Source organism: Scyliorhinus canicula, chromosome 8, assembly GCF_902713615.1.
Source record: "Scyliorhinus canicula chromosome 8, sScyCan1.1, whole genome shotgun sequence".
Lineage (NCBI taxonomy): Eukaryota > Metazoa > Chordata > Chondrichthyes > Carcharhiniformes > Scyliorhinidae > Scyliorhinus > Scyliorhinus canicula.
The window spans coordinates 148,485,066-148,501,977 of NC_052153.1; the positions used below are offsets into that span (position 1 = coordinate 148,485,066).

Genomic DNA, 16,912 nt, shown 5'->3' on the forward strand with positions numbered 1-16,912 from the left:
ATCACAAACCAGCTGTCTAGCCCACTGAGCTAAATCAGCCCTTAATAATTGGATAGGTGATGAGCCATCAATTGCACGAGAGACGAGTTTCTATACAAAAGTTAGGCTTTAATAAGCTAGAACTTAGCCCTGCGGTTGTCTACAATAAAATGGACGACCGCCGGGCGTTCCGACTATTTATACCTCGGTATGGAGGCGTGGTTAACTCAGCCTCTCGACCAATAGGAGAGCTGTCACATGACTGGTCTCAACCAATCGGTCGAGAGGCACATGACCGACATGGGCCAATGGTAAGCCGGTGTTCTGCACCAATGGCAGACAGCTATGCAAATCATACCACCACAATAGGCTGGCCATATTAGAGTACATAAAAGTTAGAAGCAATTCATACTCTATAGTTTGCTGACTAAGCTGGCCTCAGGCTGAATCAGTCTTTCTGCCTGGTGATCTTCTGCTTTCAGCGTCGAGATGGTTTAAAACTGCAGATGGATGATTTATCTGTTTTTCTTTGAAATCTCTGTCTGCTGGACTTGGAGGGTGAATCAAGCAATTGAAGACAGTGCCCCAAATCTTGGAAGTTGGGTGTGGCAGGCAAAAAGGAGCAAGGATCTCTCTCGGCCTCTCGTAATCCGTTCCGTTGAAAAAATATGTGCTTGTCATGTGACCACCCTTTCCAACTGACCAGTTATTCAAACATGATTGTGTATTTCCATGGTAACTTGATTCGGTCCCGGCCTGGGAAACCCCCTCTTAGCCAGGGTCCCATTGCTCATGTGGTTAGGCTTGATGGCTTGTCTCCATCTGGTTGAGAATCTGGACATTGTGCTAATGGAATTGGAAATATAGTTAATTCACATTCCTATAGGGTTTGATGAATTTTGACAGATCTGTACAGTATTGCAAATTAAGTAGCTATCTTGGCTGTGAGTTCAAGTCACTTTAGTCTATGTTTTTAAAAGTTTAATTCATATTTCCAGCCGGCAAAAAGCACATCTTCATGAGCACACACTATAGGAACTCCCCCACCCCATCCCTTTTGCCTACCCCTTCTGTCCAATTAATATCAGGGTGGGCGAAATCCCCCATGATTATTATTCTATGTTTTTATTAAATTCCCTAATTTCTTTGCATGTTTCTTCCTTCACTTCCCACAATTAGGTGGTCTGTAAAGTACACCTATTAGTCGGGTGAATCCTTTATTATCTCATATCTTTGTCCATATGGATTCCATTTTTTCCCCCTTGCTGACCACTGTGCCCCTTTTTCTACAGCCATTATGTTATCCCGAATTTGTACCACCTCCCCTTTTCCCCTCCCTACATGGGATTTTCCAGACCCTCCTGCTGGCAAGATCTTCTGGTCTCACCAAAATCAACAGAGATTTAAATGGATCACCTCTGTTTTCCCACAGCTGGGCCAGAAAGTCTTGGCATCTATCTTTTCTAAATATGTTATACCCTTCACTGTTTAATTCCCAGTCCTGATTTTCCTGTGGCCATGGCTCGTATGTTTCCTGCTATGTATCATTCCTCCCAAATCCTGATTGCTTCCCATTCTATTATTTTATTGAACTGTATGCGTTGCTGCACTCTTTCACTAAATTTAATAGGATTTCCTCTCATTTGATGTTTAACCATCTATTGGACGCTGCTCTCTTACTCTATTATTCACTGGAATCAATGTTCTGCCTATAATAATAATCTTTATTGACACAAGTAGGCTTACATTAACACTGCAATGAAGTTACTGTGAAAAGCCCCTAGTTGCCACAGTCCGGCGCCTGTTCAGATACACAGAGGGAGAATTCAGAATGTCCAAATTACCTAACAGCACGTCTTTCGGGACTTGTGGGAGGAAATCGGAGCACCCGGAGGAAACCCACGCAGACACAGGGAGAAGATGCAGACTCCACACAGACAGTTACCCAAGCCGGGAATCGAACCTGGGACACTGGCGCTGTGAAGCCTGATGCACAATCAATGACTACTAAGCGAGGTTGTAGTATAACTGAAGGCTTTAATAAGCTAGATGTTTCCCCCAGCAGCTCAGGTACAGAAAGGAAGCTGCTGGGGCTGCATAGGCCCTTATACCCCGCCTTGCAGGGCGGAGCTACCATACAGGCTCGACCAATAGACAAAATGCATTATCCACCAATGGTGTTCCAGCATTACTAGGTACCGTAATACCTCTAACCAGACTACCACATTCACGTTAACCAGACTACCACGTTAAAAAAAAAGAGTCCGGCGGGGGTGGTGGCTTGGTATTACAACATGGTAACATGGTAGGATTTATGGTGATGGAGGTACCGTAATACCTCCGTACAGTGTTTTGACTTATAATCGGAACTATTTACAAAATCTTTTACAATTTCACAATTAACTATATACATGTTACAGTGAAGCCATCAGTCGATCAGGGGCCCTGGTCGTCCTCTGTGATCGCCGAAGCCTTGGTGGTGACGCCGGTGGAGGTTCGGGCGTCTGTGACTCCGGGAGCGTGGTTTCGATCTCTGTGGCAGCTTCAACACCCCTAGACGGCGCTGGCGGGGAAGCTGATTGACCTGGGAAGGGAGCGTCTGTGGGGTGCGTCGGTGTGCGGGGGGCCTAGACGGGGCCGGAGGAAGAACCGATCCTCCTGGGAAGGGGGCGGCTGTAAGGTGCCCTGGTGTGATGGTAGATGGGACTGGTGGCAGGGGTGTGCGCGGGGATCCAGCGGGCACCAGGTCTCGTAGGGAGACCGTGTCTTGTCGGACATCGGGGTACGCCACGCAGGCGTACTGGGGGTTAGCGTGGAGAAGATGGAGCCTCTCGACCAACGGGTCCAACTTGTGCGCCCGCACGTGTTTTCGGAGCAGGATGGGTCCGGGGGCTGCCAGCCAGGTCGGGAACGAGGTCAGAGTGGAGGACTTCCTGGGGAAAACAGGGAGACATTCGTGAGGTGTTTGGTTGGTCGTGGTGCAGAGCAGGGACCAGATGGAGTGGAGGGCATCCGGGAGGACTTCCTGCCAGCGGGAGACTGGGAGATCTCTGGACTGTAGGGCCAGTAGGACGGTCTTCCAGACCGTTCCGTTCTCCCTCTCTACCTATCCGTTACTCCGGGGGTTGTAACTGGTCGTCCTGCTCAAGGCAATGCCCTTGCTGAGCAGAAATTGACGCAGTTCGTCGCTCATAAAGGAGGAACCCCTATCACTATGTATGTAAGCGGGGAACCCGAACAGTGTAAAGATGCTATGGAGGGCTTTGATGACAGTGGTTACGGTCATGTCGGGGCAGGGGATGGCGAATGGAAATCGGGAGTACTCGTCAATCACGTTCAGGAAGTACATGTTGCGGTCGATGGAGGGGAGGGGACCTTTAAAGTCCATGCTGAGGCGTTCAAAGGGATGGGAAGCCTTTATCAGGTGCGCTTTCTCTCGCCGGGAGAAATGCGACTTGCACTCCGCGCAGATTTGGCAATTCCTGGTGGCTGTTCTGACCTCCTCGATGGTGTAGGGCAAGTTGCGGGTCTTGACAAATGGAAGAAGCGAGTGACCCCCGGGTGGCAGAGGTCCTCGTGGAGGGCTCGGAGGCGGTCACTTGTGCATTGGCACATGTGCTGCGGGACAGGGCATCAGGAGGCTCGTTTAGCTTCCTGGGACGATACCAAGATCTCGTAGTTATAGGTGGAGAGTTCGATCCTCCACCGCAAGATCTTGTCGTTCTTTATCTTGCCCCGCTGTGCATTATCGAACATAAAGGCGGCCGACCGTTGGTCAGTGAGAAGAGTGAATCTCCTGCCAGCCAGGTAATGCCTCCAATGTCACACAGCTTCTTCTATGGCTTGGTCCTCCTTTTCGACTGAGGAGTGGCGGATTTCGGAAGAGTGGAGCGTACGTGAGAAGAAGGCCACGGGACTGCCCGCTTGGTTGAGGGTGGCTGCCAGAGCTACGTCGGACGTGTCGCTGTCGACCTGGAAGGCGAAGGACTCGTCGATGGCGTGCATTGTGGCCGTTGCAATATCTGCTTTGATGCGGCTGAAGGCCTGGCGGGACTCGATCGACAGGGGAAAAACTGTGGATTGGATCAGAGGACGGGCCTAGTTGGGGACTCAGTGGGCGTAGTAAGAGAAAAAACCTAGGTAGCGCTTCAGGGCCTTGGAGCAGTGAGGGAGGGGAAACTCCATAAGGGGGCGCATGCGTTCAGGGTCCGGGACTATCACTCCATTTTGCACGACGTAGCCAAGGATGGCCAGGCGGTCGGTGCTAAACACGCATTTATCCTTGTTATACGTAAGGTTAAGGATTTTCGCAGTCTGGAGGAATTATCGGAGGTTGGTGTCGTGGTCCTGCTGGTCGTGGCCGCAAATGGTGACATTATCGAGATACGGGAATGTTCCCCGTAAACCGTATCGGTCAACCATTCGGTCCATTTCTCACTGGAAGACCGAGACCCCATTAGTGACACCGAAAGGAACCCTTAAAAAGTGGTAGAGCCGCCCATCTGCCTCAAAGGCAGTGTACTTGCGGTCACTCGTGCGGATGGGAGCTGGTGGTAGGCGGACTTAAGGTGCACTGTGGAGAAGACCTTGTGTAGCGCGATCCTGTTTACCAGGTCGGATATGCGGGAGAGAGGGTATGCGTCCAGCTGCGTAAACCTGTTGATGGTCTGACTGTAGTCTATGACCATCCTATTCTTCTCCCCAGTCTTTACCACCACAACTTGAGCTCTCCAAGGACTGTTGCTAGCTTCAATGACCCCTTCCCTCAGTAGCCGTTGGACCTTTGACCTAATAAAGGTCCGGTCCTGGACTCTGTACCGTCTGCTCCTGGTGGCGACGGGTTTGCAATCCGGGGTGAGGTTTACAAACAGGGAAGGCGGATCGACCTTGAGGGTCGCGAGGCTGCAGACAGTGAGAGGGGGTATAGGGCAGCCGAATTTGAAAGTTAGACTTTGGAGGTTGCATTGGAAGTCTAACCCTAGGAGTGTGGCTGCGCAGAGGTGGGGAAGGACATAGAGCTGGTAATTTATGAACTCCCTTCCCTGGACCGTGAGATTTGCTACACAGAACCCCTTTATCTCTACTGAGTGGGAACCGGAGGCCAGGGAGATTTTTTGATTAACAGGGTGGACGGGAAGAGAACAGCGCCTTACCGTGTTGGGGTGTATGAAGCTCTCCATGCTCCCAGAGTCGAATAAGCAGGATGTCTCGTGTCCGTTGATTAGCACCATTATAGTAGCAGTTGAGAGTGTTCGAGGCCGAGACTGGTCCAGGGTCACTGAGGCTAAATGTGGCAGCAGTTGGGTGTTCTCGTCGGGCAGTGTGTGGTCATCTGCACTGAGGTCCTGGGAGTCCATCCAAGATGGCGGCGCCCACTGGTCGCACGTGGCTGTGGGTACAGAAAATGGCGGCGCCCATCCATCGCACGCGGCGTCCGCAGAACAAGATGGCGGCGCCCGGAGGCCACACGTGGCCCTGGAGGAGGAAGATGGCGGCGCTCGCTGGCCGCATGGGTCCCGTGGAGAGGGTTGCAGTGGCGGTCTACATTCGCTTCCGGAGACCGCAGCGACCGCCCGGGCCTGGCATACTGCCACAAAATGGCCCTTTTTGCCACATCCTTTACAAGTGGATGAACGGGCTGGGCAGCGCTGTCGGGGTGTTTGGCTTGCCCGCAAAGATAGCAGCGGGGCCCCCCGGGGTTGCTGGGCCATCTTGCAGCGCAAGCTTGTGGGGTAGTGTGGGGCATCGCCTCGGAGTTGGCCGCAGAGTAGTGCGTAGGCACGGGCGTTTCGGGAGGCCACATCCAGGGAGCCGGCAAGGGCCCGAGCCTCCTTGAGGCCTAGAGTTTCTTTCTCCAGCAAAGTCTGGCGGATTTGAGAATTCAGCATACCTGCAAAAAAGTGTCCCGAATCAACAGTTCAGTGTGGTCGTTTCCTGAAACTTGTGAGCAGCTGCAATTTCTCCCCAACACTAGGAGCGCACAGTAGAATTCTTCTAGTGACTCACCAGGAATTTGTCGCCTCGTTTCTAGTAGATGCCGGGCATAGACCTGATTCACAGGGCGAATGTAATGTCCTTTCAGCAACTCCATTGCAGCATCGAAGTCGTCCGCATCCTCGATGAGGGTGTAGACTTTTGGGCTCACCCTCGAGTGCAGGATTTGCAGTTTCTGTTCTCTTGTGGGTGTGTTTTCTGCCGTTCCGAGGTAGCTGTTGAAGCACGCTAGCCAGTGCTTGAAAGTCGCCGCCGAGTTGACTGCGTGGGGGCTGAGTTGCAGACACTCCGGCTTGATTCGGAGCTCCATTCTTTAAATGTAGCTTATTAAATTGATGCATAATCAATGACTACTAAGCGAGGTTGTAGTCCAACTGAAGGCTTTAATAAGATAGATGTTTCCCCCAGCAGCTCAGGTACAGAAAGGAAGCTGCTGGGGCTGCACAGGCTCTTATACCCCACCTTGCAGGACGGAGCTACCATACAGTCTCGACCAGTAGACAACATGCATTATCCACCAATGGTGTTCCAGCATTACTAGGTACCATAATACTTCTAACTAGACTACCACAAAGCCATAGTGCTAACCATTATGCTACCATGCTGCCCATATTACTTGGGAGTAAACAGTCACTCTGTATTAATGACAGCAAACCTATCATAGTCTGGTTCTTATGGATGGTCAGATAACAATGGTTCCTGATGAGCACTACTGCAGAATGGCAATGTTTTAAGTATTTCAAAAGCTATATACTTAATTGTGATTACATTTGTCCCAAATTGAAGGAAGTTCAGCTTTGCGATTACATGTTGTGTTGTATCTCATCTATTTGGTAACTTATGCATTTAACTAATAGTGATCTTGTATTTATAGTGAGGAAAAAGAAGATTACAGCTGGAGCTTTGCCTCTGATGATCGACTGGATAAAAATTGATATGGTGCTTTGCATTGAAAATGCCCTTCAATTTTCTGATGTGAAATGGCCTTTTCCAAAATGGCTGAATGGCCAGTCCAAATGGCTGAGCTGTCAACAACAAGAATATGTCAGACACATGGGCATAGATATGACATGTCATGGAATACAATGGAGGTGAAAAAAATGTATTTGCTGCATCAAATATGTGTTTGGTTAAACTGAGTATGTAAATCAGTGTTATCATTAGGATCTCAGACAAACACAAAATTTTACACAATGCATACTGGTTGCATTTCAGTAAATAATGGTAAGTTTATGAAAACTTTGATCTGTGTCGACTTGAACTGTGAAAAGCACTCCGTGTCTGGAAAGAGCAGTTGGAGCTACGTAATATCGTCAGAAACTGAAGCAGGAGTAGACCTATGGCCCCCTCAAGCCTGCTCCACAATTCAATACGATCATTGTTCATTGTCTGCTTCAAATCCACTTTCCCGCCCACTCCCCATATCCCAAGCCTCCCCGAGGGCCCAAAAATCTATCTCAGTCTTAAAAAGCCTCAATGATAGGGCATCCACAACCCTCTGGGCAGTCAATTTCAAAGATTCATAACCCTCTGTGTGAAGAAAACCCTCTGCAATCCAGTCATAAATGATCAGCCTATTATCCTGGGATTGTGCCACGTTTTTTAGATTCCCCACCCGAGAGAATCAATCTCTCAATGTCTACCCTGTCAAAACTTTTCAGACTCGTGTACGTTTCAATGAGGTCGCCTCTTATCCTTTTCCAGAGTGTGTAGGCTTTGTTTACAGAGTCTCTAATCATAGAACAGCCTTGTCACCCCGGGAACCACTGAACCTTGCTTGTAATATATTCAAGGCAACTATATCCTTCCTTAGATATGGAAACCAAAACTGTGTAGTTCTCCAGGTGTGGTCTACTGAAACCCTTTAAAGATTCCCTTTATTCCTGTACTCCCATCCCTTTGGAATAAAGCCCAGAATGCCATTTTTGCCCTTCCCATTAATTGCAATTTAACTTCCTCTATTCCTGGTACAAATACACCCAAGGATCTCTGAACATCAATATTTAGAAGTTTCATATCATTTTTAAAAACTTGGCTTTTCTATTGTTACTACTAAAGTGAATCACTTCACACTTGTCCACAATCTACTATAAATACCACCTTGATGCACACTCACTCAACCTGTCTATATCTATTTGCTGACTCTTTATGTCCTCCTCCGAACATACAATCCCACCTAACTTTGCATCATCAGGAAAGCTGGATACACTACTGTCAGTCTCTTCATCTAAGTCATTAGTATATAAATAGTTGATATCTCAGCTTGAACCTTGTGACACTTTGTGAGTTACAGGCTGCCAAATTGAAAATGTCCCATTTATGCTTTCTCTAAATTTCCTGTCATTAACCAATCCTCCATTCACACTGATACATTAACCCAACTCCATGAGCCCTGTGATATAATTATAGTTACTGGCGAGGATAGTAGTGGGAGTAATTTGAAAACTACATTAAAAGTATACCACGATGTTAAAACAAAGGGTCTTCAATCAATTTTCCGATACATTTATAGGTACTATAATATGCTGGGTAATGTAGTGATGGCATGGTTTTGTTGTATTTCACCGACTGACCACTAGGAGTCTCACTAGTATATAAGTGAATGTTAGAGTCAGATGACATTCTGGCTGGAGGAAGCTGAAGAGAGAGGTTGCTTGTGCTTGATCTTACTGTTATTTATCTGATAATGTTAATAAATCGTTTATAGCTTTAGCTACAAGTCTTATCGTAATATAAATCAGGCCATCCGACAAGAACATTACAGGTACCACGATCAACTCAATTATAACAATTTGCATTTCATTTAGAAAAATATGCATAATCAGAAATCAATAAATGCTGATCCAAAGGAGGAGATTTTAGGAGGACCTAAAGTTGGTGAAATTAAGACCTTTGTTTATCGAGGGGAGTGATGACGGCAGATTTGTAGGAGGAGAAAGTAAACAATATTTAACAAATGCCTTCAGCATTGTTACCGATCCCTCTGTCATCGGTCCAATGTCACTTTTCTTTTCAAAGTTCTTGAATGTGCTGCCAGCTTCTAAATATGTGACTGACTATCTTTCCCAGAACTGATGTTTGCTTTCCTCCAACCTATTTTCTCCTTGCGATAGTACTGAAATGGCTTTTATCAAATAACAGCCAATGTGACTGTTTGTCCTTCTTGAGTAAGTTTACAACTTTTGACACAGGTGATCATATCGTTCTCCCGCCTCCAATGCTTCTCCACCAACGTCCAGCTGAATGGGACTGCACCTGGCTGGTTCAATTCTTACCTATCTCATCATAGCTAAAGAATCATATACAATAGCTTCTCTTCCTGCACCTGGACCATTACCTCTGGTGTCGCCTACTATTCCCTCCTATTTTCCATCTTCATGTTACCCCTCAATGGTATCATCCAAAAACAGCAACATTATCTCCCTTGCCTCCTCCACTGTCTCTAAATTGTCAGACTGCCTGTCCAACATCCCACACTGGGTGAGCAGAAACTTCCTCCAAATAAATGTTATGGGCAGGAGAGAGACAGTCAAACTGCACTGATTTCTTCTTACCACATGTCTGTAAACAGAACACTTTTGAATTTGTTTTTAAAAGCTAGGCAGTGGTGTGTTTTCCAAAACCCTGGTTTCCATGATCTAATTTTACTAATTCTCCACAGCAAACCTGGGTTAGGATTAAGGTTAGTTTACTTTCCACATAAAGGGAGGCAGTGGCTTAGTGGTATTGTCACTGGACTAATAAACCAGAAATGGGTTCGAATCCCACCACTGCAGATGGTGAAATTTCACACCAAAGGAGAGGGTGAGGATGAATAATATGAGTTCACGGAGCTTTGACTTACACAGGGGTACGAGGCAGGGGTGCCCACTGTCACTGTTACTGTTTGCGCTGGCCAGAGCCATTGGCGATGGCTCTCAGGGGGTCGACGGAGTGGCAGGGGATTATGAGGGGACAGAGGGAACATCGGGTGTCACTCTATGCTGATGACCTACCGTTGTATGCTTCGGACCTGCTGGGGAGCATGGGAAGGATCATGGGTCTGCTGGGGAGGTTTGGGGAGTTTTTGTGGTGTAAGTTGAGTGTAGGGAAAAGCAAAGTGTTCCCGGTGAATAAGTTGGGAACGCAGCAGGGGGGATTGGCTTTGCCGAACCTGCTTCATTATTATTGGGCGGCGAATGTGGAAAAGGTGCGGCGATGGTGGGAAGGAGAGGATGCAGAATGAATTTGGATGGAGGAAAAATCTTGTAGTGGCTCCAGTTTGAGGGCGATGGTGACGGCAGCGTTGCCAATGGTGCCGCGTAGGTACTCAGGGAGCCTGGTGGTGCAGTCCATGGTGCAGATCGGGAACCAGCTGAGGAGGTATTTTAGGATTGAGGAGATGTCATTGTTAACGCGGCTGTGTGAGAATTTGGGTTTGAGCTAGGGGGGATAGATAGCAGGTAAGGAGGCGGAGGGAAGTGGTGAGGAGTTTATACATGGAGGAAGGGTTTGCCTGTCTGGAGGATCTAATGGAGAGGGTAGAGTTGCCGAGAGGGAGTGATACTTGCAGATCAGGGACCTTGCGTGGAAAGTTTGGAAGGAGTTCCCTAGATTGCCGAGGTACACCCTGCTGGAGCGACTGCTGCTTCCAGATGTGGAAGGGGTTTATAGAATTGGGGATATAGACAGGTGGCTGGGAGAACAGGGAGGTGAGCCGGTGGTGAAGATTAAGGAAAAATGGAAAGGGGAGTTGGGAGGGGAGATCAATTGGGTAGTATGGAGTGAGGCACTGCATAAGGTAAACATGACCTCCTCGTGCGCAAGGGTGAACCTAGTGGCACTTACCACACACGTGATCATTCAGACTGCCAGGAGTGTCTACGAATTCCCATATGCTGCACAGTAATACAGTGGTTAGCACTGTTACTTCACAGCATCAGAGTCCCAGATTCGATTCCCGGCTTGGTCACTGTCTGTGCGGAGTCTGCACAGTCTCCCTGTGTCTGCGTGGATTTCCTCCCGCAAGTAGCAGCACGGTAGCATTGTGGATAGCACAATCGCTTCACAGTTCCAAGGTCCCAGGTTCGATTCCGGCTTGGGTCACTGTCTGTGCGGAGTCTGCACAGTCTCCCTGTGTCTGCGTGGATTTCCTCCCGCAAGTAGCAGCACGGTAGCATAGTGGTTAGCACAATCGCTTCACAGTTCCAAGGTCCCAGGTTCGATTCTGGCTTGGGTCACTGTCTGTGCGGAGTCTGCACATCCTCCCCGTGTGTGCTTGGGTTTCCTCCGGGTGCTCCGGATTCCTCCCACAGTCCAAAGATGTGCAGGTTAGGTGGATTGGCCATGATAAATTGCCCTTAGTGTCCAAAATTGCCCTTAGTGTTAGGTGGGGTTACTGGGTTATGGGGATGGGGTGGAGGTGTTAACCTTGGGTAGGGTGCTCTTTCCAGGAGCCGGTGCAGACTCGATGGGCCGAATGGCCTCCTTCTGCTCTGTAAATTCTATGAAAAAGTTACGAAAGACGTGCTGTCAGGTAATTTGTACATTCTGAAATCTCCCTGTATACCCAAACAGGTGCCGGAATATGGCGACTAGGGGCTTTTCACAGTAACTTCATTGCAGGGTTAATGTAAGCCTACTTGTGACAATAAAGATTATTATTATGTTGCAGGTGGTACAACAAACATCACTGCCTGTTAAATTAGATGGTAATGGAAGTGTTAAGACTTGAATTGCCCAGAGACCAAACTTAACCTGCTTTGATTAACAGGCTCAACTGCGCCCATTATTTTGGGCAAGTGATTGACAGGTTGTAATCGGGCCACACAGAACATATTGAGACATTTTAGCTATTTTGAGCAAATTGTCGAGATGCCGGATCGTTTAATGAAAAACTACCTTCGTCCTGATGTTGCCTGGACACAATACTATTGGGAATAAAAAGCCTGAGGGGCTGATTTTTATGGGGTGGGGGATTGTGCTGATGGGGGCGTGTGGGTTGGGGGTTGGTGCTGGTATTGGAAATGTATTGCATGTTTCCCCTTATTGCAAGAGTCGGTCAGCAGCCGGCTGACCTGGTAGAAAGCCTGCCGGTGGCAATAGCGCACTGCTGGCAGATTGCACTGAGAACCTCTACCCTCTGTGAGGGGACGTCCTGTCAAGAGCGGCTGGCCAATCAGATTGCTCTAGCACGACTAGAACTGAGTAGTGGGCACTGCTAGGCCCAAGCATAACTTTGATAGACCCCACCCAGGTAAGTCTTGAACTTTTAGAGTGGGAAGAGATTGGGCACTCTATAGAGAGGGGTGCGAATGGGGCAGTGTTTTGAGGCCAGGTAGGGTGAAACAAAGGGAGAGTAATACCTTGGGCAGCGGGCCGGTGCACTTGATGCGCACACAGCGCCCCCTGAATGCTCTGCCCCCACCTCCCTCTACTCCTGCTCGCCTGTACCATGTTATGGTACCATGTTATGGTTGTGGGAAGTGTGAAATATGGGTAAATTGTCTTGGTCACAAGCTTAATTGTCCATTTTTTAAAAATGGCGGGCGGGCTGCCATTTTCAGCACCCACTCACTCACCATATTATGGGACTAGAGCTGGTGGGGGTGGGGGGGGGGGGGTGGGGGGAGGGATAGGAAGGCAATGGGCTTGCCATACTTCATAGTTCCTATGTGTGTTTCCCGCCTAACCCTGGTGGAAACATATCTGGTGGGGGGCAGAATAAATCCAGCCGTGGGAATTTATTGTGACTCTTTAGCTTGACCTCTTTGCAACTGACAATACAGTAGACCATATAATTCTGCTCCAACATCTCTGACATGCCTTCATTTGATTCTGCTCTTAACTAACTGATCACAGCCTAAATATCTTTAGCAATCGCATAGAATTAAAGAATGTCTATAACAAAAACAGGCCATTGAGCCCAACAAGGCACTTCTCCACCTGATCCAATGGCCCTCGCAAAGGTGCCACTGCTGCCTCAATCGCCTTTGACCAGTCACTGTGCACGTCCTTTTCTGCTGCCAAAATTCCTCCTTGATGGAGCTCATCAATTGCTCCACTTGAGGCTTCACCTCCACCGACGACCCTTCCCCCCTGGCATTCTCGAAATTGGTGTTGCGCCACAGGTTTCCTCCAACTCCTTAGCCAGGTCCTAAACTGTTTTCTGTCGGGTCTGATAGCCAATGGACATGCCAATTCTGGGGTGAACCTCTCCCTCTACACCTTCTGTACCACTTTCCTGCCAGAGCTACACCACTAACGGGTTAAACATGCCCAAACCAACGCCTTCGAGCCAGAGCTGCCCTGTGTGCGACCACTCACTCCATGGCCGCCACCAGAAGTCATCACGGGCCTCCAATCATCCACCCTCCTTAAACTTCAGCTCATCTAACTGACCATATCCTATTGGTCTTAGTCTCAGTCACTCAACATCTCCATCCTTGCTGAAATATGTTGGCTGCCAGCCCTCCAATACTTCAAACTTAAAATTCTGTTTCTCAAACTTACTCCCTTCCAGATCTCTAAATTTCCTCCAGTCTTATGATTCCCATTTCCCACAAAGATTGCATTCCAACTACTCTGATTTGTTGCATCTCCCATCCTACACCCCACCTTCAAACATCTAGGTTCCATGGTATTGAATTCTCTCCTTAAATTCCCTCTTCCCCACTATTTCACTCTTCTCTATTAACATTCTTCTCATTCCCGACTGGTAGACAGGGACGACACCGTACTGGACGCAACAAGAAGGAAATGGGAGGACGACCTGGGGATGGAGATAGGGTGGGGACTCTGGAGCGAAGCACTGCATAGGGTCAACTCCACCTCCACGTGCGCAAGGCTCAGCCTGACGCAACTAAAAGTGGTACATAGAGCCCACTTAACGAGAAACCGTATGAGTAGGTTCTTCCCGGAGGTGGAGGACAAATGTGAGCGGTGCCAGAGAGGCCCGGCCAACCACGCCCACATGTTCTGGTCTTGCCCCAGACTTGTGGAGTACTGGACAGCCTTCTTCGAGGCTATGTCCAAAGTGGTGGGGGTGAGGGTGGAGCCATGCCCGATAGTGGCGGTCTTCGGGGTTTCAGACCAGCCAGATCTATTCCTGGGGAGGAGGGCGGACGCCCTTGCCTTTGCCTCCCTGATTGCCCGCCGTAGAATCCTGTTTGGCTGGCGGTCAGCAGCACCACCCAGAGCTGCAGACTGGCTGTCCGACCTCTCGGAATCTCTCCAAATGGAGAAAATCAAATTCGCCATCCGAGGGTCGGACGACGGCTTCCACAGAACGTGGGAGCCATTCATGCAACTGTTCCGGGACCTGTTTGTGGCCAACGTACATGAGGAAGAATAGTCGGGTGGCCAAGAACCAGGGGAAAATGGGCGGGAATCGGGGGAAGGTAGGCGGGGGGAGGGGGGAGGGGGGGGGGGGGGGCTACGGGCTCGGTATGGGGGTTTGATGGCAAGCCAAGGCCCAAAACCAAACTATAAATAAATGCCTATAAACATGTGCCTCGGCCATATTGGGGAATGTAAAATATGTATGCTGGCTAAAGGGGGCGGCCACAATTATTGTAGTGAAGATGCTTACCTGTAAATATTCATGTAAAAAATTTTTGTGTTTTCCTTTTTTTTTCTCTCTCTCTAATAACTTGTAATTTGTCATATATAAAATATGAAAACTCAATAAAAAAACATTTATAAAAAAAAACATTCTTCTCATTCTTGGGCAGCACGGTAGCATGGTGGTTAGCATAAATGCTTCACAGCTCCAGGGTCCCAGGTTGGGTCACTGTCTGTGCGGAGTCTGCACGTCCTCCCCGTGTGTGCGTGGGTTTCCTCCAGGTGCTCCGGTTTCCTCCCACAGTCCAAAGATGTGCGGGTTAGGTGGATTGGCCAGGCTAAATTGCCCTTAGTGTCCTAATAAATAAGGTTAATGGGGGTTGTTGGGTTACTGGTATAGGGTGGATACGTGGGCTTGAGTAGGGTGATCATTGCTCGGCACAACATCGAGGGCCGAAGGGCCTGTTCTGTGCTGTACTGTTCTAAAAACAAAACCCACTTGTATTGCTGAGCTTTCGTCTCAAGATATTTTATTTTTTGCCTGAGGATTCATTTTTGGTTACACCTCTGCAAAACATTTTGGGTTGCTGGTCTGCATCAGGCTTATTAAAGAAAGGCAAGTTGTTGCTGTTGTTGTTGTTGACCCTGAGCTTATTTTTTACTTTCAAGTGTCGGGAATCAACGCATTTAGAAACTCTCTGTGGCGACAGGCATTAGAGATCGATTAATGCTGCAATTACAGAACAAAATTGTGTCCCAGAGTTGCTATAATTTCTAACCAGACGATGTGTGAGGGAAAATTACAGCTGTGCATTATTGTTTTTAAAGGCCTTCCTTCTCGAAGATCGATGCCTTTTTACTTGGTGAAATTGATCGCAAAGGTGGCTATCGGAAAAAGGCTTTCAAAATCTTTAAATCTCTCAATGGTTACTATTGGACGGTGGATCAATTATGTGAAAATTATCAAGGAAAGAGCAGTCCTTTTCTTGGGTCCTTCATGATGAAGGTAGACTTTACAGTTACATTCTAAATTAATGAACATATTTTGCTTGTCCAAATTCTCACTGGTTCTCCTCTTTGCAGATGCTCTATTTAAACACGAGGGAAAAGTATCCAGAAGATCAGCAATGGGAGTCACTGGGAATGTCATTTTGCAACCTCTTGGAAGTTTTGAACCAATGCTGTAATGAGAAGCGCCTGGATCACTATTATCAAGCTGACATCAATCTTTTTGACCGTGTTGCTGATAAAACCTTCCAATGGTTACAGGGAAAAATCCATAAAATTCTAGAAGATCCAGAAGAAGAGATTTCCTAACCTGTTTGGAAGAAGAAATATCACATAAGAACCAGGATGTTTCTTGTGTAATTTGGAAAATAATTGTCCCTAGAATTTCCACAGGGTTCTCCTAGTCATCAAACATAATTCCAGCAAAACTACTGGAGAAATTAGGCAAACGGCCAACGTTACAGCAAATAATTTGGAAATGCCCTGCAGAAAGTTATCAGCCAAACCCCAACGTTCCTTTTGCAATATGTTTCTTTTGAATTATACATTGGGCTGAATCTTCCCAAAAGCACTGGGTCCTGGACATTGAGAGTGGAGCCCAAGCCTGTGCGTATCTCCAGAGTGACCAAGGGTGAAACTTTACATGAGATGTGCTCTTAATTTACCATTATTCCTTATAACTCAGACATCAGTTATAACAACAGCAGAATTAGATCATTGATTTTGACAAGTTCAGGTTACACAGCTCAACATGAGTACTCAACCAATATGATTCCATTTGATGATATGATTCATTATTGAATTCACAATAAAAACTCAGGCACCATGATTTTCCATTCCAGCCCGACTCTGCTTACTCTTCTCCGGCTGCTCTACACCCTCTTATGCAGTATATAATCCATCCCATTTCTCCCTCTCTTTAACTCTGAAGAAGTATTATACAAACTCTAAACATTAACTCCATCTTGGTCTCTGCAGATGCTGCCAGACCTGCTGAGCTTTTCCAGCATTTTCCCTTTTTATTACAGCCAGCAGTGGTTTAATCAAAGCACTTATACCAATTCTACATTTGATTGCTACATTCCTTGCACACCAACACTGAACTACAATGCATCAAAAGACAAATAATGCAAACTTCAGAATACATGCAGCGAAGAAGATTCACTCATTTTCATCTCAAACTCTCCCAATGATTGTTTCAATCACTTTATTTCTTCAGTGATCACTCATTAACGAGTATGATTGTCCACCTAAGAAAATCCATGTTACTGATCATGGGTTCTGTGGGTTCTTGCATGACTGATGAGCCCAAACCTAGAGCCGCATCTTCGACCGCACACTTTTTTGTGTCTATGTTGCATTTCGTGAGGTAAGCATTCAGGGTGTCTTT

General features: G+C 47.6%; 1 protein-coding gene across 1 annotated transcript in view; it reads left to right on the forward strand.

Annotated features, from left to right (window-relative positions):
- The window catches only part of LOC119970562, a 30,564-nt gene extending 14,213 nt beyond the window's left edge, over positions 1–16,351 (forward strand). The window contains exons 2-4 of the mRNA XM_038805389.1: positions 6,848–7,064; positions 15,343–15,520; positions 15,598–16,351. Coding sequence (XP_038661317.1) covers positions 6,848–7,064; positions 15,343–15,520; positions 15,598–15,831 — 629 coding nt within the window. The 3' untranslated portion in view covers positions 15,832–16,351. The remainder of the gene's footprint in view (positions 1–6,847; positions 7,065–15,342; positions 15,521–15,597) is intronic.
- The last annotated feature ends 561 nt before the right edge of the window (positions 16,352–16,912 follow it).